General features: G+C 37.9%; 1 protein-coding gene across 1 annotated transcript in view; it reads right to left on the bottom strand.

Annotated features, from left to right (window-relative positions):
• The window catches only part of Thsd7a (thrombospondin type 1 domain containing 7A), a 420538-nt gene extending 404744 nt beyond the window's left edge, over positions 1 to 15794 (bottom strand). The window contains exon 1 of the mRNA XM_085840819.1: positions 15186 to 15794. Within this exon, the coding sequence (XP_085696945.1) occupies positions 15186 to 15342 (157 nt within the window). The 5' untranslated portion in view covers positions 15343 to 15794. The remainder of the gene's footprint in view (positions 1 to 15185) is intronic.
• Between the last annotated feature and the right edge of the window lie 6452 nt (positions 15795 to 22246).

The following is a 22246-nucleotide window of genomic DNA, read 5'->3' as shown; positions in this document are numbered from 1 at the left end:
TTGCACTAACTACAGATTTCTCTTAGAACTTCACAGTTCCATAAAAGCAATACATGCTTGTTCATTAGCGAGGACTCTGGTGTACTTCAAACTTTAGAAGGCATTCCGAATATGTTATGTGACATATAATGCTAGTGTTAAATGCATTATATTGGTTTTTAGTATTTTAAAACTTGGTAATTTGTGTGTAATGTTTGTCCTGCCCATTAACCAATCTTTGATTTAAAAGTGAAGTTTTCTGTACACATTAATCAACAGGCTCTCCCTGACTCTTACCACACACACACACACACATATACAAAACTTATAACACAAGTGTGTGTTGCACAAAAATAATAAAAATACTCTACATTTCTTCTGAGTTAAAAATTGTTGTCTTGATACTCAGGCAATAAAATGGTGCATTTGGGAATCACTTCTACTGTATATCAAGAAATATTTGATATTAGTCCTGTGTTTAGAATAAGCCAAGCACAAATCTGATTTTGAATTTAAAAATATATTTCCCTGGTGGTTAAAAGAAACAAACTAACAAACAAAAACTATGCATAGCTCTGAATGCTGAAGGACTCACGTCCATCTCTATTGTCACATGTCCTGAGACATGGAGTATCTTCAGAAATATTTAAAGTGCAAGAGACAGAATGAGAATGTTTCCAAAGCCTATAGACAGTAATGCTTGCAAAGGATTTCATTTGAATAAATTTACACTTGTTCTTTTACCTGCAATAATAAAATTTAGCTCATTTCACAGCTGCATTCCATACAGCAGTCCACACTGAATATATCAGCTTAGATGCCTTCAGACGTCTATTAACAATGCTGTAAAGTTTTCATTTTTGTCTCATTCTGGGGAGAAAGGAAAGAGAAAGCTGCAGCTGGAACGCAAATCTCTCAGTGTAGGATGCTGCGAATGTCAGCAGATCTACTGTTGATAAATGCTGGTCAATAAATTATATCAGTTTACACACTTACAAGATTCCCTGAAAGTAAAGGCACGGTGCAATATTGTGCAGAACAGAGACAGATGGCCAGATGAGAGAAGCTGAAGGTGGAGGGAAAGAAGAGCCCAGCAAAGGGGAAAGTTTAAGGAGAGAGTGAAGGAAACCTGAGGTGGCATGGAAAAGAAAGAGGTGGTATGAGGGAAAGAGGCTAGGAGGAAGATGAGGGAAGAGGGGTTACACGTCATATCTGGGGAGACATACAGCCGAAGAAAGATTTTTAGATGCTCAGTGTTAACTGCTCTGCTGCGTGTTCAAGAATGGCCACAATAAAAAGGGTAGCAAGACAGTAAAAATGAGTATTGAATTATGACTTGAAACGAGACACATGATTCATTGTATCTTGGAAGGGTGTGATGATATGTTTGTATTTGGTAAATGAGCAATTGATTGTTTAGATTGGATATGTTATCTGCCATTACCGAAAGATATGAGCACAAATGGTATAGGTTTAATTAAAGCATTCATTTTTCAGTGTATTGGATAGTTGAACTAATTATAAAAACACAACTTTTGATGATTTCGCAAAGGTTTCTATGCTTATCTCAGAGTTTTAACATCATATTTCTTTCATAAAATATTATCTGCACTATAAAATGCTAATTTAATTTGATAAGCTTAATCTTCACATAACTGGAGAATAATTTCCACTTGGATTCTACAGTTAAAATACTAGGAATTATACCTAAATCTGTTTTATAGACATATTTCATTTTTTTTGAAATCAAAGTTTAATTACAACAATTGTCTTCTTCCCTTTCCTCCCTTCAACTTCTTCCCCTTAGTTGTTCTCTATTTCACTCAAATTCATGGCTTCTTATTCTTTGCTCTGTGTCTGTATGTGTGAATATCTATTACTAAGTATATGATAATAACCTGCTCAGTACATATAATGTTATTTCTGTGTACAACATTTCAGGACTGACCAATTTTGCGTGTGTCATAAAATATAGCAAGAGATAGCAGTAAAAATGAGGTTTAGGCCAAATCTCTGAAACTCTGTTAAATATGCTTACTCTTTCTTTAAATGAGAGGGATATTACATATGCTTTTGTTTTAATAAAAATCTATACTTTTTCATTAATATGAAAAATGCAAAAGAAGTGATAAGTTGAAAATATCTCTTCTAGAATGGGGATCTTTAAGGCTCAGAAGGTACACAAAACTTACAAGGCAAGTACAAACTCTAATAAATGAACGATACTTCCAAGTCTCAGGAAGCTCCCAAAATTTAACCAGATTCACAAAGCTCTTTCCTCTGAGGTTATAGTAGTCATAACAACCAATGGATAGAGACGATTTGTCCTGCCCAGATGCCAGAAGAACTAAAACATATGTAGACAAACTAAAATATCATTGATAATGTTCACAAGAGTCCCAAAGTAGAAATAACTTAAATGTCTATCATCAAATAGATTTAAAAAATGATGGATTTATAAAATGAACCCATCATTTGATGGGTTTATTATACAGTAGAGGACAATATAAAGAAAAACTTGATGGGTTTATTATATAGTAGAGGGCAAGATAAAGAAGTCATATGCTGATGCATATAACAACATAAATGAATTCTGAACCCAGAGGATATAATTCTGTTCATACAAAATGTCAACAATTAACAAATCTATAGGAAAGAATAAAACCCACCAACATTGTACTTACATGGGCCATGAGGCAATGACTAGCCAACACAAAATGTCTTTGGGACAGTAATGAGAATGATCCAGAATTATGAGAGTTATGCGTGAGCCATTTTGTAAATATACTAAAAAGGCACTAAATTGTCATTTTCGTAAATGAATGGTTGCATGGTAAAACCTTATGTCCAACATGGCTATTAAAAATGACACTGTAGTAAAAATTCCAACTATTTATCATATGGTCACAAAGGAAATCTATCTTGTATCAAATAACAAGGCACATGAGTTCATTTCCCATAATATTGTCACATTTTTTTCATAAAAGATTTTTCATTAACTTAGCTTTTAGATGATGCTATCAAAATAGAAAATTACCGCAAGAGGAGGAATTTTGAAAATTTGTGATAGCCAGGAAATCACAGCTCTATAGTGTTTGATCTGCCAAGGTTGAGACGCCACCTTGTCTGATGTGATATTAATTCTGTTTATGGAACTTTCATGGCTGAAACAGCGCAAAGCCAGCTCTCTTACAACACAAGCCAAGGGAGCTGAAGAAGCACCCATTAAATTTTGCCGCAAGAGACAAGCAAAGAGATGTATCTTAGCTGCCGTCTAGTCTTACTTTATGAATTATTCGATTCCATAAATCCAAATCTGCTTTGATGACTCTCCCCTTAGAGATATTCAGTTACTACTGCAAACTGTCAGGAGCTGTTTTATAGAGCTCAGAGTCAAGCCCAGAGATCTTGCTGCATTTCTGTAATTATCTGTAACAGCTCAGGAGCCATGGGTGGTGGAAGGGAAGAAGGGAGGGAGGGAGGGAGGAAGGGAGGGAGGGAGGAACCTACAATTAATATCCTCAATGAACATAGACACAAAATCCTCAGTGTAATATTTGCAAATTGAATACACACATACATCAGAAATATCATCCATCAAGACCATTAGGCTTTGTCCCAAAGATGTTTCAAAATACACAAGTTGATAAGTGTAATAAACCACACAAACTCAATGACTAGCTGCACAAAAGATCTTTGAAAAATCTAACATGTGTTCATGATAAAGGTGCTAGAAAGTAAATAGCATTATGAAAAAGGGAAAACTCAATACAATAAAAACTATATACGAGGAACCTACTCAAAATCCTCTAAATATTTGAGAACTTGAAGCAATTCCACTAAAATCAGGAATAAAACAGAACTATCCACTATACCCACTCTGTTCCAATACATTGCTTGAAGAAATAGCAGGAACAGTAATACAAGAGAAGAATATCAAAGTGATGGAAACAGGAAAAGAAATGTCAAATATCCCTATTTTCAGGTGATATGTTATACATAAGGGATCTCATTTTTTTAACCTAGAAAACCTCTAGAAATGACAATTTTAATAACAAGGCAGGATACAGAATTAACTTTAGAAAGCATAAGATTTTAATATACCAACAATATTCTAAAAAGAAACCATAGATACAATCCCACATGCAATGGCCTCAAAACTTGTATTAAAAATAATCTAACCAAGAAAGACCTATATAATTAAAACAAATCATTGAAGAAAGATATAGAGAAAGATCTTAGAAAATGGAGCCATCTATTCATTATATCTCCTGCAAAAAAACCTAATTCTAAGTGAATCAAAGATCTAAATGTGAAAACTGAAACACTGAAAGTGCTAGAAAAGAAGGAAGAAAGGAAGGAAGGAAGGAAGGAAGGAAGGAAGGAAGGAAGGAAGGAAGGAAGGAAGGAAGGAAGGAAGGAAGGAAGGAAGAGAGGAAGCAAAAGCCTACCGGATATCAGTATAGCAAAGTACTTCCTGTTCGGACTCATTTGCCCTGGAATTTAGACCAAAATTAACAAGTGAGACTTCACAGAAGTAAAAATCCCTGGACATATATAGAAGCAATCAATTGGGTAAAGAGGAAGCCCACAGGATACGAGAGAATCTTTGCTAGCTATATGTCTGATAAAGGATTATTATGTAGAATATATGACGAACTCAAGGAAAAAAAGAGAGTTAAACAAACAACCTACAATATATTTTTTAAATAGGCTTCAGATCTAAACAAAGAGTTCTCAGCAGAAGAAATAATTGTCCAAGAGTGGGAAGAAAAATTGCAAGTGCCAGAGCAACAGGAACTCTGCTGTGATATTGGGCCTCCTAGAAATGTCAGAGATTACACACTCACGAAGTCTCATCAACAGGACACAAGCAACAACTACAGCAATGGATGTGCTAACATGAAAAGTTAAAATCTTTGGGAACCCCAACCCTAGACAAGAATTGCAGTCAGCTAAACTGAAAGCAGGAGAAATGGTTTTCTCCAAGCAAGAACCCCCCAAGTTATTCAATGCCAAGAAACCAGCTCTGAAATGCATACGTGCAAATAATATGTTGATTGTGCAGGTTGTATTTGAATATTTGGGAATATATGTATGTAACAACAAATAAACAGAGACCATGATTTAAAATGGTTGTATGGGAAGATTGACTCCAGGAAAATAAATGAAGAAAATTATGTGATTAAACTTTAACTTCAAATATTAAAATTTTATTATTTTTAAAGTATGTTTAACTAGCATTAATAAAGGCAGTGTTTCTTTTTCTTGCAAAGTTTGCAAGAAGATGATAGAAGTTTATTTAGAATACCAATCATGAATTTGCAATTATTTACTTTTACTCCTGGCAATATTGTATACATATATACATATTTGTTTCCATAAACCAAAGGACAGAAAGCCAAGCCCAAAATTCTTTTTTTTTCCTATTTTCTTTTTTTAATTAGATATTTTCTTTATTTATATTTCAAATGTTATCCCCTTTCCTAGTTTCCCCTCCAAAACCCCCCTATCCCTTCCCCCCTCCCCCTGCTCACCAACCGACCCACTACCACTTCCTGGCCCTGGCAGTCCCCTGTAATGGGGCCTCTCCTCCCATTGATGACCAACTAGATCTTCCTCTGCTACATATGCAGCTAGATCCATGAGTCCCACCATGTGTTTTATTTGGCTGGTGGTTTAGTCCCAGGGAGCTCTGGAGATACTGATAACTTCATACCATTGTTCCTATGGGGCTGCAAACCCCTTCAGCTCCTTCAGTCCTTTCTCTAGCTCCTTCATTGGAGACCCTGTGCTTCATCCAATGGATGGCTGTGAGCGTCCACTTCTGTATTTGTCAGGCACTAGCAGAGCCTCTCAGGAGACAGCTATATCAGACTCCTGTCAGCAAGCTCTGGTTGGCATCCACAATAGTGTCTGGTTTGGGTGGTTATTTATGGAATGGATCCCCACGTGGCAAGCCCCAAATCCTTAGAATCATATCTATCTTTGTACAATCTGCCTATGCCTCACCCATCAACACTTACTAACACATCACCCTATAACCCAAAACACTAATTTCTATTTATTAATTTATTTGTATATTTATGTGTGTAAGAGAGAGTATTGTCTCATGTGTGGCAGAGAAATGGTGCTTGTAGATGCTATTTTTCTCCTTTTAACTTACATGTACTGTCTTAGTTAGAGTTTTACTGTTGTGAACAGACACCATGACCAAGGTAACTCTTATAAGGACAACATTTAATTATCATTAAGGTGGAAAGCATGGCAGCATCCAGGCAGGCATGGTGCAGGCAGAGCTGAGAGTTCTACATCTTTATCTGAAGGCTTCTAGTGGAATACTAACTTCCAGGCAGCTAGGGTGAGGGTGTTAAGCCCACACCCACAGTGACACACCTACTCTAACAAGGCCACTCCTCCTAATAGTGCCACTCCCTGGGCCAAGCAAACACAAACCATCACATGTGCCAAGGATGAGACCCGCGAAAGCAGAATCCTTTACTTGCTGAGTCATCTTCCTGGCTTTCATTTCCTTCTTTGTTAAAAGTTTTACTTGTTTTTAAGGTAGAGTCTCTTTCTCTGAGGCCTGGCTGGCTTCGAACTAGCAACCCTTCTGTTACAGCTTCCTTAGTACCTGCCTTGAGGGCATGTATGCCCTCTACTAGCCTCCAGTCTTTGTTTTATCAGTGCCCCTTCTCCACTGTCTCTTCTAGCTTGTGTCTATTTGTAAACTATTTATTTTTCAAGCATGTATTGTAGGAAACATACTCCTTGCATATCTTGTTTGGCAAGATCATCACTGTCTTCTAAATGTCTTCCTCCATCTGTGCTCTACAGCTATTCAGACTTACTGGGGAGCACCAGGAGAGACAGATTCACACACTCTTCAGGTCTGCTCCACTGTGCCTGGTACTGAGCGTGCCATGAAGTAGACACTAAACACCTACCAGTTCTACTCAGTTGAACCTGATCAATACAAACTGAAGAGGGGGTGTGGGGAAACTATGTAGTTCTACAATTGAAGTGTCTGTACCTTAACTATATCCTCTAGAAAGCAAGACTCTGTGCACAGTACACCTTATTCCACCTCGATTTCTTACTGACGTCTTCATGATGTTGTAATCAATGTTAACTATTTGTGACATAAACAAGTTGGAATTTGTTTGATATGACTGCAGACAGATACTACTAAAAGAAAAGCATTTCTTAGAAATGTGTGCAGACACTGCAGTTTATAGTCATTGCTCAGACACTGGGGTGACAAACACAGGAAGATGGTTAGATATAAGTGTCTTAAATTAGAACTCTCATGTTGATGGGAGGTGGCTTAAGGACTTGTATAGTACGTGCTTTAATAGAGTTTGTGCTTGAGTAGAAAAACAAGCAGAAAGCACAATAAAATAAAATTGCATATAATTAATATTTTAGCAAAAATTATGAATAATTAAATACATTTTTAAAGCCAGTACTATCAATAGCACATATAAAACCACTTTTCAGGAGATATAAAAATTTCTAACAGCAGATAAATAATTCATTTCTGTGTGGTGATTTAGCCATAAGTGTTGGCATTTGTTCATTTATACACGTAGGCACATATATGCAGGTATATGTGCATCAATATTCTTGCAATAGTGTATTAGATTATTATTGTAATTCTACCATGAATGTAAAATGCTTTACATAGTTTGGAAAATGTATAGGTAGATATCTTTTAGTGAGCATGAAACAGTTGCATGGCTACCTGCCCTCCACACAGTGATGACTTTACTTGGAAGATAACAAACAGTCCAGATTGAGGTAGTCTAATTATATATGTGACCTAAATGTATACACACATATGCACATTGCACTTAGGGAAATGAAGCCTCCACTTCCTCTTCACACATCACAGAGTAAAAACACTTTGCCAAGAATATTCTCAGGTGTTTCTACACTAGGTCATTTTGAAACTGCACAGTCCTACTTAAAGAGTCACACCTCCTGCACTTCCAGCCTGGCAAGGATGTGTGCAATCTCAAGGAAAAGCATCAAGGCACAACATCCCTCTACATTGCAGAATCTTGCTAAAAGCTGGTATACTTGGATCCCAGCAACAGACAAGAAAAAAAAAATTATCGGATCTAGTAAGGCCCAGGAGGCACACATAGATCCATACAGGATGAACCAAAATGAGGAAGGAAAGATGTTAGCTATTGACTCTTTCCCAGTGAGGAGGCGCTATCAGTTCACATTGGGATTACTGCCAGGCAGCAGATAAGTATTTTGTGAGTAATTACCAAGTGCTGCTTAAGTTCTGTACAAGTTTATCTTATTATCTTTAAAGTGTGTGGAAAAATAGAGAATAATTCATAACTATTTTCTAGCTAAAGAACAAGATGCAAAGAGATTAGAAGTCATAGGTCTAAAATTTTGAGGATTTCAAATATACCTGGCCTGAAATTTTCTTCTCAAATATCTCACTTTATTAAACATGGATGGATGTAAGTGTATAATTACTTGAGTAATTAGTGCTATCTTCATTCCAGCTGTAGATTCCCTTCTTCAGCACTCATGTCTTTCGAATTCAGGGATAGAATCTGGCACATTGGGTTGGTGACATTTGCTATTACATTCTCAGATACTGTCAGAGGGAAAAAAAATAACCTTTAAATGGTGCGACCCAGTCTACAGCCAAACCGGTCTGACTGTGCCCCATATCCATCTGATCTTAGAAGAAAAGCAAAGGCTGGCCTGCTTAGTACTTGGATGGGAAATAACTTGGGAATACTAGATACTGTAGAGTTGCCAGGTGTGGTGGTGGATTCCATTAATCCCAGAACTCTAGAGCCATCAATCGGGAGGCAGAGGCAGGCAGATCACTATGAGTGCAAGGCCAGCTAGGACTACATTAATCTCAAAACAAGCAACCTTAATAGTCACTATTATTGTTCTGATGCAACCACATTCATTTATAAGACACAAATATCCTGATATTGCTCATGATATCATAATCCAAGGAAGAACATGTATAGCATAAGGCCTGCATAAATTAAATTATTATATTTGTATAATCAATGTCTGTATCTGATGCTTAAATGGCTTGGTTTTCCATCCAGGGTGTGATGGTTTTAAATGCTCTGCTTTGATAGTGGTCCATGTTTTTCCATTTATGTAAGCAAAATGTGCACTGAATAGCCATTGTTTAAAGGACTCCTTGTGGGTGCTCACTCCTACAAGTCAATGAAGAAATCTAAGCCTCTTTCTGCTATAACTACTAGGTTTTCTAGTTACCTGACCACAACATCAACACAGCATTGTGCTACTACAACCATGAGTTCAAAAGGATATTTTGCTTCCATATTTTCCTAGTTCATGACTTCTAGAAGAAAAGGAAAAGTGGGTATATAATTTTCTTAGAAACTGCTGGAAAAAGACTCTTTGACCAAGAAAAGAATGGGACATAGAGAAGGAGGAGAAGGGGGGGGGGGGAGAAATTTGACACAGGATGTGTTTGGGAATCAGAGGATAGTTGAAGAAAAGGAAATACAGGTTATACGGTGTCATTTTTGATGAATATCTGCATGAAACTCTGAAAGAACACCCTTTTACGTACATAGAATTTCAGTCTCTTGATTAGTCCCTCAGAATCATTACTAAATGAAGTACAAAAGGTTGTATCATGCAATTAATGTTGGGCTTGTTATTGATCACATTCATATGATCTTCAAAAAGTATCAGTTTAACGGGGCGTGGTGGTGCAGGCCTTTAATCCCAGCACTCGGGAGGCAGAGGCAGGTGGATTTCTGAGTTCTAGGCCAGCCTGGTCTACAGAGTGAGTTCCAGGACAACCAGGGCTATACAGAGAAACCCTGTTCTCGAGAAACAAAAAACAAAAAACAAACAAAAAAAAGTATCAATTTAATAAACTAGCTAAACCTATATCTACATAGCTTCATTTTCTATTTTTGTTTGTCCTTTCATTGATACCAGCAAATAAATGGATGACACCAGTAGAATCCTTTCACTTTACATCTGCCATTTTAGGGGAACTAAGAATAAAAAATAAGGAGCACCTTAATTAGTGGACCCATTTAGACACTTTCTCTTTAGTATCTGTTAAAAGTTCACAGGTACCTTCCCACTTCAGAACTTCTGTTATTCTAATACAAAATAACCAGAATAATCAGGTAGAGTGTGGGTTAAAACACTGCTGTATGAACTCAGTCCATGTGCATGTCATTCTACAATGATATATTCCTTAGAACTTGTGGTATTGTAGTTTATCAGTATAAGATAAATAGTGCACTTACAAGACAAAGGGGGTGTTTTAGAGCGAGCTCACACACATTGCCAGACTTGATTGAGGTTACAAAATTGTGTTGTTTGTTATGTAGAATAGCAGCAATAAAACTATCACTATTGAACTTCTGAAAGGAATCAATACTTTAATAATACTGGAACAACATTATGAACTAACCAGTACCCCGGAGCTCTTGACTCTAGCTGCATATGTATCAAAGGATGGCCTAGTCGGCCATCACTGGAAAGAGAGGCCCATTGGACTTGCAAATTTTATATGCCCCAGTACAGGGGAACGCCAGGACCAAAAAGTGGGAGTGGGTGGGTAGGGGGGTGGGGGATAGGTATGGAGGACTTTTGGGATAGCATTGGAAATGTAAATGAGGAAAATATCTAATAAAAATATTAATAATAATAATAATAATAATAATAATAATAATAATAAATTGTACTATACTAAATCTTAGAAAATATGTGCTATTAAACCATTGTGGAGATAAAAATAAAAAAATCAGAAACATGAAATAATTTTCATAAGTAACAGAGATAGAATATTCTCAACCCACTCTGACCAGGACTGAGTATCCCTGGTGCCTCCGGTTTATGAGTATACTAAGCTATGGTCCAAACAAAGGCAACTTTCCAGCATAACTGAAGGTAGAATGATGCAAAGAAGACATAATCTTCTACAGAGATTTCAAGCAATTTTATTTTCAATTATGTAGTGCTTATCAGTAAAAGGAAAATATTTTTAATTGAAGAATAAAGATACTATTTTCATGAAAATAACTGTGTAAGGATGTGTAAGGACTGTTAGTAACAGTATAGTTATGTAGTATGAACCTAATGTGAGGAACATTCTTTTCTTGAGAGACAAGTACTTGCAAATAACCCAGTTCCAAATGATGGACACTATTTTCCATGTTTCTCAGATCCAAGAATGATCCCATTATTATAAAAGTACATTTGATGAGTTTATTATGACTTTATTGAGAGTAAGTCTCCATGTCTTAATTTGGTGATAGCCTGATGATCTTATATGGTCAATCACATTTTGGTTTGGTCAGTTTGTTAGCTCTCCTCTCTTGGAATTGTCAGATGATTTTGATTACTTAAAAATTATTATGGGAATAGTTTTACAAATTAAAAGAGTATAGATAACAAGCAACCACTCAACAATTCTTCATCTAGCTTGATAGCTCCTGTAATAGTTTATAATCCCATATTCCCAAATTTTTGAAATTTCTTGTACTTTTTCACTATGATTTATTAATACACAGCTACCAAATAAGTGCCTATAGATATTTTCCTTATAACTTTTCTGACAATACTTTCTCAACTTCTTTTTTTACTACTTCTGACATGCCTCTTAAAAATGTAATATTCTTTGTGATACATCTTTTCTTTGCCTTTCAATATTTGTTTTCATTAGGAAACTACTCACAAAATGAAAATCGTATTGAGTTACTAGTTTTCCAATTCTGCCTAGCTCTCCCTTTTAATCTTCTAATCATTAGATTGTTTTTCCCCAATCATGTCTATTCATTGGACCTTAAATTCAATGTCTCTGAATTAAACTGATGTTCTTCCCAACACTTAAGGATTTTGGCATTTCTTCCTTGTCTCCCATCTTAGTTCCTGAGTGCTGAAATGATGGGTACTTTGATAGCGGCTTTATGAAGGATGCTAATCTGGGCTGACACTTCTGCCATGCAAAGCAAAGCATTTCTCCATGCTTTCCCATAACTTCTATAGTAGTGATACTTTTCTCCTCTTCTTATTTACCCAACAGCCTTTAGAGTCTTCTTTCTCCTTTCTCAACAACAACAACAACAAAATATTATCATCTTAGAGATTCCAATGGCTCCTATCTACTTGTAGGTTAAATTCTAAAAGATTTCCCAGAGGTCTAGAATTTTCTCAAGCTGACTTTATTGATATTGAATAGTTTCCACTGAGTATTTGGGCTTGAGTGTCACTGTCACCAATACTTTCAAGATTTCAGACTATTATTGTATGTCTTCATATTTTATATTCTTTCTTCTGTGCTTCACTATCGGCAAACGCCAAGATCAAAGGCAAAGAGCAACTCTGTATTGAGTGTCGCCTCAACTGTTTCATCAGCTATACAATCCCTGCTGTCATTGCATTATGTTCATGAGTATAGTATGCCATGTATCAATTATTGTGTGTTTTAAGTATTGTTTATTTTTGAGTTGGTCAAGGGCAAAGGTGGCCACATCACATTCAGCCTCTACAGTGAGAACTGACTGTAAATTGTTAACAGCTCTTTGTTGTGATGTGACCTAAAACTATAACATATCACATCATATACCATCCATTATATGTCATAAATCTGATAAAGTCTGTATATGAAAATCACAAGTGTCTGAGTATGTAAATATATGGTATTTAATTATGTGTATTTGCATATATGTGTATGTAAATTAAATATTTAGTGGCTGAATAGATCTTTAGATATTGTCTTCTCTAATTGTTGAGCCAGGCATTGTGACTTCACCACAGTGAACAACATGTTATTGGCAGTAAAAGCTCCTGTCCCATATCTTTGTCCAGTGAAACTTCCACTTTAGTGATGTCATCTTTCATCACATTTCCTGTAAACATTAGAAAGAGCAAAAGCCCCTCACTGGAGCAGATGTCCTCAGCTTCTCTGTTCTCCTCTTCCCATTCCCTTCCTGCCTCTCCTCCCTCTCCCCCTCCCCCTCCCCCCTCCCCTCTCCCCCTCTCCTCCTCCCTCTTTCTCCCCCTCTCCCTCTCCCTTTCCCTCTCCCACTCCCTCTCCCCTTCCATCTCCCACTCCCTCTCCCCTTCCCTCTCCCTCTCCCTCTCCCTCTCCCACTCCCTCTCCCCTTCCCTCTCCCACTCCCTCTCCCCTCCCCCTCCTTCTCCCCTTCCCCCTCAGTTAAATCAAATTTGCTTCTCATCAAATTATAGACAAGATTCTATCACCTTTGCATTTTTTAGTTACAATGTATTCTGTTCTGTCCTAACTCCTTTGAGAACTGTTCCCAACTTATTTTAGATTTAGTAACATCTCCCTTCCTTTCAGTGGATAAATACATGAAGAAATTATTATTTTGCTCAGCAAGTTAAATGTTCCACTATTTCCCAAGAAACAAAGAATCATCATAAAATACATAGTACCACCATCCTCCCACTAGCTTCTATTTGCACAACAACTGACAATGTATGAGTTAGTTTCTCATAACCCACTTGATTTCATCATACCATGTATGGATAGTCAAAGGCAAGTACAATCACACTGTAGGCAGCTACTGATGGAGGGGTGAGGACACCTGCGAACTGTTCTTAGAGAAGGCTACAACTGAACCTGGTGCTGGAATCAAGGTCTAATTGGCTTGTGTTCCGGCTATGACATTAATGTTGACATGTATTGGCACCTGAGAGGCAGCACAGCAATGCTCTCTATGTTCTTTTCTGTCTGAATTGCTACTTGGCTCATGTTCCTTTGATAGTACAAATTTCAACTAGCCCAGTTCTGTTGCCCCGAGTATTTATCTGAGAAGCTCTTTCTAAACTTCCAAGTATTACCAATTACTATAAAATTAGAATAGAAAAAAAAATAATAAAACCCACTTTCAATTCTTTGTTTAAAATGAAAGGAATTTGACTTTTGTCTGTAGTCCCCTAAGCAGCTGATCTTTAAAGTCTTAGCAAGTTCACAAGAATGACTTTGCTTTGACTAATCTGTGCCTGTATTTGTGCATATACAAGAGTGCACTAGTATATAATGCGATTCTCCAAGGTAAAGGGTGTTTTGTCTTTAAGTGATTTTCTGTTTAATGCCTCAGCACGTTGCTTGGATGTATGAACCTTCTTTAAACCTCTAGTCATCGGTGTGATTCTGACGTAAATGGATCTGCCTCCTCAGCAGGTCGGTCGGAGGACTGAAGCCAGAAGACCCACTCTGCCTGGACTGTGATCTGGACACTTTTTCTTTCTATCTTGTTCCTATCTTGATATTTGGCTTCACTCAGGAACTCTCAAGTCATCCTCAGCTATAAGCAAGGAGAATAGCTCCTCCACTTGTCTCCGGTGAGTGTGGGAAGTTTCCGGTAGGCTCAGGAATTCCATCTTCCATAGTGGTTGGAGAGCATCCACCCGCCCTCAGCAGAGAGGGCAGCCTGGAGCTCTAAGGTTTTGTTGTTTCCCTGTGTGTTCTGCATCTACAGCGCTTTGCATGGAGAGTCTAAGGAGCAGTGAGTTGCTACTTTTCTTGTTTGGTCAAAAAACAAAGCGAAAAGACTTCTTTCCCGGAAAGAAAAGTTTCTAAACCTCCATGTTAATCACTCCACAGCGTCAAAGATCACTTTGAGTCACTCGTTACAAATTGCACTATCCAGTTTTCCCTGTTAGAGCTGTCTGCACAGGGCTTGTCCCTGGTGTCCCACACACCACAAAGCTATGCTTAATACATTTAAATCTCTTTCTCTCTCTCTCTCTCTCTCTCTCTCTCTCTCTCTCTCTCTCTCTCTCTCTCTCTCTCTCTCTGTGTGTGTGTGTGTGTTTGCCAAAACACCGCATAAAAAAGAACTGTCTACCTGTTCATAGAATGTCATTTTAGAAAGTCTAAGACTGTAAACACAGATTTTAAAAGCACTTCACTTTGTAATGAAAGTACAGCGCTGCCCTCATTCACTGCCGAGCGGCTAGAGAAACAATCACCCAGTGACTCACTGTTGCCTCTTAGTTATGTTGTTCTTTCCTAATGGCATAGGACATGACCTAATTCGCTTGCAGGGATCATACTTTTGACCTGAGGATCCTGGCATAATCAGGACCAGCTGGAAACACAGAGGCTCCTTCAAGAGCCCTTAGCTCGCTCCGGATCAGAGCCCCAGATCTGGAGATAGAGCAAAGGACAACTCTGTCCCACTTACCGGTCTTCCACAGATAGAGGGTGGGCACCTCGGTGTCTCCCTGCGCCGCAGCCCCGCGGGCGCCAGAGCTCAGCAGGAGTAGCAAGAGCAGTGGCAACCGCAGCAGCTGCAGGACGCCCCGGCTCGGGGACGCCAGGCGCCCGGCTCGCAACCCCATGCTGTCCGCAGCCGCTCCAGCCTCCGGAGCCGCACCACTCTCGCAAGGGACGGTCCTTCCTTCTCCACCAGTAGAGAAAGCAAAGCTCTCCCTGCTTCTATTGTTCGCTCCAGAAGAAAAGCAGCCAAAGAGCAACTAACACTAGGGAACAATAGCATCAGCGGCGGCCGTGGACGCCACCGCCGCCGCCGCTGGCTGGCGGGGATGCTGGCGGGGATGCTGCCGCCGCTGCCATGGCGCGCAGACTGGCAGGTCCTAGCGGCGAGGGACACAGCCGGCCGCAGGGGGCCCCAGCTGACAGAGCCGGCCCAGAGCTCTGAGAGGAGCAGCCCCCGCCGCCAGCTGTAGGGAAGGGAGGGGAGAGGAGAGAGCTGAGAAGAGCCAAGGGGACCCGAGGGGACCACCGGCGGGGGGCAGCGAGGGCACAGGGCCAGCACCCAGACCCCACGCGCCCGCCCCGAGAACTCCCCGGCACATGGTGCGCTGAAATATGTTCGCAAGGATACACCAATAAAAGGCATCATCACGGGGCAGGCTTCAGGATGACGAATAACTGACATTGAAATTCATCGTCACCCAAGGAGTCAAATGATGATCTAGTGGCGTGTTATTCTCCCTGCATATTTACACAAAGCATCAGCCTTGGTCATTTATTCTCAAGCCGCCGTGCCTTCTGAATTACTTTATGAGAAGAGCGGTACTTATGAACCTGATAGGGAACAGACCAGGGCTCACTGTCAATAAGCACTTGAGCACTTCCGTGTTTTTTGTTTTTGTTTTTGTTGTTTTTGTTTTTGTTTTAACTTCAGCCCATCCTCATTAACAATGTGACCGTGGCTAATATGTGTCAAAGTCAACACATTGTCTTGTAACTGCCTTTGAAAGAGACTTCGTACTTAAAAAGTGTGCACGACGCTGTCTAATTGCATGGATAAGAATGTACAAACACTGCCAGTAGATTCTGTTTTAATGATGAAGTACATAAAAGTTCCATTCCTTTCTCTTCCATCTCTATTGAAAACACACTACTAAGGACCAGAGGTGGGGATAAAAATTAAGCCGCAAATGAGTCAGTAGCAGCAGTTGGCTTTCACCCAGTTAATAACTATTTCTACTTAAATTTCATTCCTGAGACAAATACTAATTCTTTTAAGTGCTTTTTCACAACCAAAACAAGGAACCACATGGCTTGTACCTTTTGTTCTCTATTTTATTAGATCAGGACTAACAGAAGAATGTGTGCAGTCAGATAAAGCTTTGTCCCTTTTTCCCCCCACTCACAATAACAGTCTTTTATTATTAATTCATTTCCTTGTAACGCTTAAATAGTATCAAGGCAGTTAGCCAATTAAAACAAAGCAAAACAACAACACCACCAAAAATTCCCCAGCAACCAAAAGCTAAGGATAACTATGGTCATTTGGTTGCCTGTCTTACACCAAATACAATGCAATTTAAAAGGCATAAAAACTTCTCTTGGTGACTTCACCCCCAAGGACCCAATAACCCATGAGTCTGAAATGAGATCGCTACAGTTTCTTAGGGAGGAAACCTTCCTTCCAGAAGGCTCCCTGGAGATGCGTGTCATTTTGCTGAGCTTTCCAGACATAACCCTTCTGCATGCATTAGATTAAAAGCAGGTTTGATCAAATAATTCCCAGGTCCTGCCTGTTTAAGTATTCTGACATCAGAGGAAATTAGCTGCATTCACGGTTGCAAATTTGGTCTTTGTTTACTTTTCACTCTGTTAGGCCTCTAAGAGGGAATTAAAAGCTCAGAGAGCCCTGGCCCTGGGCTTGTGATTAGAGGCGATAAGCCACTGTGACTTACTGTCTCTACACTGGTGAAAAATAGGCAGCGATCAAAAGATTATAGGTTGATAGGGATACAAAGGAAGGCTGGTCCTAACTAATGTATACCCCCCTGAAGGAGCAAGTCCTTCAATATTCACACTGCCAAAGAAGAAAAAGACCTGCCATTGCCTCCTGGGTTCTGTCTTTCAGAAATGGCTCCTCCATGCAATACCACTCTGCATGGAAGCCTCTTCCTTTCCCTTCTATTTGTATTTCTCAGTTGTTGTTAGTGCTCATCCCTGAAGTTCTCCAACTGTGAATTGTAGATTCTGCGTTATTAATGCCCATTCAGAGTGTTCTCCTTAAGCCCCAAGTCAATTCACCAGGTGGAGGCTCAGTGTGTAACAGAATACAGAGGGTGGAAGAAGGTAAATTTGTTAATTTGCAAGTTGACCACCTACCTCCCAAAAGCCATCAGATGTCACACTCCATATCTTAGTGTAAGTAATAATAATAATAATAATAATAATAATTGATTTTCTTATTTATCCAGGATTGTATAATAATTACTTATCCATTCCAGAGACTAAACATGACAACTCTAATAAAAAGGCAAACTTCTAAATCTGCACCTGTTGTCATTTAAAACACACAAGAAGGATAACATGTTGTGCATGTTGTGAGTTTGAAATTTGTCCTCAGTTGGCTCTTATATTTAATGGAAACTTAAACCAAGCTTAGGAGACCCGCACAGACACCCTTCACATACACATGAAGAAATGTTCCCAACTAGTGGAATCATCTCTAAACAGTGTTACAGGAACTCAGTCATGGGAACATTTGTCTCCACCAAGGCCACATTTCTGTTCATAACAGTGTCATTACTGCACTTGAGGACAAAATTGTTTGGGTCTCTGAAAAGACAAAGTAATGTCTACATTCAGATACACATCCTGGTGAGAGAAAAAAGAAGTACTACTCACTTGAAGAAAATGTATCAATAAACCTGAATGAATGGCCAGAGATAGTAAGAAATACCAACCTTTGTTTTCTAGAATGATATGAATAATACACAAATGTTTAATGATATGATGTCAAAATACAATCTAGAAAAGTCTCAAGTATGCAGATTAAATTGACCATCTGTATAGCCTGTCATGAAGTAAGTCGTTCATCATTTTTCATGAACTGTTCAAGTATTAATGACCCAGGACTATAAAAGTCTTCCAAACCAACAGAGGATAAGTAAGTTACTTAGAAATGGCACAATTCTAACCTAATTGGCAACCTTAATTGTCCATTGCTTCTGTGCTATCATTTCAAAACTCTACTATATGATGCTATGTACATTCATAAATATATCTATATATCATATAGATATATATATATTAGGAAAGAAGCATATAAAGTACTTTTGATGAATGGATTAATGAATCTCTGTGAGTAGAATCTATATGTTAAGGCAATTATAAAAATTATTTATTTGATGGAAAAGGATTTATTTTAATATAATTTTATTGCTATAATTAAGTGATTAAGTAGAGAAAATTATTTTTGATAAAATATTATATAGAGGAATATATAAAATGCTTATTCTGAAATAAAAATCTTAACTGTATTTCTTCACATAATTGCAACTTAATTCCAACAACAACCAAAACTCAAAGGAATTCTATTTATGCATCCTCTAGGTGTCATACTTAACCAAGATTTGTGTTCAACAAAATTTATTTTAGGCTTTTTCCCATCAATCCTTCTCTGCTACACCCATCAAATTACAAAGTACCAAACATTTCACATTTGATCTCTGTGGTAAGTAGCTACACATCTCACCTCCTACATTTTGAGTGGTATCCACCCTCAATTTTCCTTCTGATTCCTTTTTATTTATAAACAATGTACTATGTTGGCTTGTGGTTGGTTGGTTGACTAACTGGTTTTCTGATTTGGAGTTTTATACTGTGAGAGCAGGGAAGATTCTAAATTTAAAAGTTTTACAGAAAAATATTGTTATATATTCTCCATGTTATTAATAAATGTCGTGGTTTGAATATGCTTGGCCTAGGGAATATGCCTGACACTAATTGGAGGTATGGCCTTATTGGATGAAATGTGTCACTGTTGGGGGTAGGCTTTGAGATCCTCCTCCTAACCATGTGGGAGCCAATCTTCTCCTAAAGGTCTTCAGTTGAAGAGGTAGAATTTTCAGCTGCTCCTGCACCATTCCTGCCTGGACAATGCCATTCTCCCCTCTCGATGATAATGGACTGAATCTCTGAACCTGAGTTATCTTTGTCATGGTGTGTCTGTTCACAGCAGTAAAACCCTAACTAGGACAATAACTAAGTCTTTTAGAAACAAAAGAGATCTTATTTTATGCATCTGGTAAAGTACCATGGTTTTATTTTGGATCCTTCAAACTTTGAGAATGGATTTTTCACAGTTGGTCTTAGATGCATAGAGTATCATTTAATTCCTGGTATTACGTGAGGCAGAAGATAGCAACCCATGTGTTTAAGTAATCGACCAATGGTGACTAGAGAGAATGTTCTTGGAGAGCTGAGCACTCTGGCAAATGCAATGATTTTGATATGTAAGAAATATAGAGCCAGGCGGTGGTGGCGCACGCTTTTAATCCCAGCATTTGGGAGGCAAAGGCAGGCGGATTTCTGAGTTCGAGGCCAGCCTGATCTACAAAGTGAGTTTCAGGACAGCCAGGGCTACACAGAGACACCCTGTCTTGGAAAAAAACAACGGAAATATAGAATAACTTATAAAGAGAACAACATTGACCAGTTACCACTACTGTGTTGATGTCGTAGTATCGTAACAGAAGGATAATTTAAAAGCCTTGGCCTTTAACAAACAGTAGAAAAGAAAATGAAGCTTGTAGATCAGAAGTGCTCTTTTGTAGCTGAAATATAAACATTTTTCTTCTTCAGTGATGGAACCGAAAAACCCCAAAGACCAAACTGAAAAAATAAAAATAGTGGAAAAATCAAAATAATGGAAAGATTTTTCTGAGTCAAGTTCGTTGTAGTAAGACTAAGAACCTATTCGACAAAACCCATGACTTTCTGTTTCTGTTTCCCAGTGGCCACAGAGGGAGCACCTTGCTCTGCCACGCAGGTATATCATAGGATATTACTAGCCCATCATAGGCTCACAAGCAGTTGAGGAACTCCCCCTCCAAACTGTGGAGAAAAATTAGTCTTTCTCCCTTTCAGTTGGTTGCCATAGGTACCTCATAACAGTAATGGCAAGCTAACATATCCAATTCTCTCAAAACAATTTGTCTATAAGATTATTATTTTTCTCATCAAATTCCCTTGCCATCTTTGTCAAATGTCTTGTGGCCATAAATGGAATGATTGGTTTCTAGTTTCTGATAAAAAAAATATGAATCTTAAGCTCATACTGTATTGTCTGGAACAAATTCTAAAATACATTACATTATTTTAGGGGTATTTTTCAACTTCTACAAATTGCTAACGAAGATTTAAATGAAGATAGCAACAAATCTATAGATAAATTGGAAAATTAGTAATGAATCTTCTGATTCATTAATGGTCCCTCCATTTAATTAATCTTCACAAGTTACTTTCATGTGTGGTATGGACTTTTTAGTACAAAAAGATTGCAGATAATTTGCAAAATTTTTCCCTAAGCACTTATTTATTTTAGAAAAAATACTTTTCCTCGTTGTAATGTTCTTTGATAGAATACTTATGGTTTTCTATGTATAGAATCCCATTATTTGTACAGATAATTTGACTCTACCTTTCTAGTCTAGACATTTTTGCTTTATTTTGAATACAATTGCTTTAGTTGGGACTTTCACTAAGTATTGAGAAAAGGTGAAGAAAGCTAGTGTCTTTGCCTTATCCTGAGACTTAATTCAAAAGCGTTTAGCTTTCCCACATTGATTAATTGACTAATTACAATGTTCTCTCTCTCTCTCTCTCTCCCTCCCTCCCTCCCTCCCTCCCCCGCCTCTCTCTCCATGTATGTGTGCATGTGTGTTGATCAATTGCCTTTATTTTGTTGAAGTAGTCTGTTTTATTAAGAATTCTTATGAGTGAATATTGGACATTATCTAATATTTCTCTCACATCTGCTAAAGTGAACTGTGGGTTATATAGTTGGATGTATTGATGTGTGATATCACATTGTATGATTAGAATACACTGAGTTAAGCTTGACTTTAAAGACACATTCATGGTGTCTATTGTTTTTAATATGCTGAGTTGATTTGATACTGAATTTCTAGGGAGCTTTACCTGTATGTTCACTAATGATTTTGACCTTCCTTTTTTGTGATATCTTCTCCTCAGAGTGTCTGGTCCCATAAAATGAGTTTGGGAATGTGTTTTCAGTTTTAAGTGTCAGTCAGTATTTTCTTTTAAACACTTTATTTGATGGAGATGCCATCCTTTCCACTCATTACTTGGTCTTGTCTCTATTTTCTGACTATTATAAACAATGTTACTTTTAATATAATTACACATTTCAGATAGTTTTGATGTTTCTGTTCCCTTATATATCTTCTTTTATAATTATAGAATGCCATCTTAAGTCTTGTGCATTTTATGGTTCTCTTTGGGTAAATCACTTTTGCCTATATCTCCTTTCTTCTGTGTAGTCTACACATTGTTACCTACCTCAGGAAAATAGCAACATAAATATTCCTATTCAAACTCTTATATCTCATAGAGAAGTTAAAACATAAACATACATAAATTTATACAATTGTTTTATATCCTCAAAATATTTGTCACTTTAAGCAGCCATTATTTCTCCCTATAGATTGCAGTTACTGTCTGGTTTCACTCCAACTTATGGACTTTCTTCATAGTCATATAGATAAGATCTGTGAGCCACAGAGCCACTCAGACTCTATGTAGTGAGCTCTTTTTTTCACCTAAATTTCTAAGATTGTTCCTCCTAAATAAATACACACACACACACACACACACACATACACAATCACTCACTCACACTCACTGGGTTAAAATTTTTCTTTCAAAATTTGAATATAATATCCCACTGTCTTCTAATAATCATTGCTCCTAATTGTAAATTATCTCTTGACATTAATGTGCTTTTTGTAC

Source organism: Mus caroli, unplaced genomic scaffold (assembly GCF_978045245.1).
Source record: "Mus caroli unplaced genomic scaffold, Mus_caroli_1 scaffold_7, whole genome shotgun sequence".
In the NCBI taxonomy this organism is placed as follows: Eukaryota; Metazoa; Chordata; class Mammalia; order Rodentia; family Muridae; genus Mus; species Mus caroli.
This window is presented reverse-complemented; position numbering and strand designations above follow the sequence as displayed.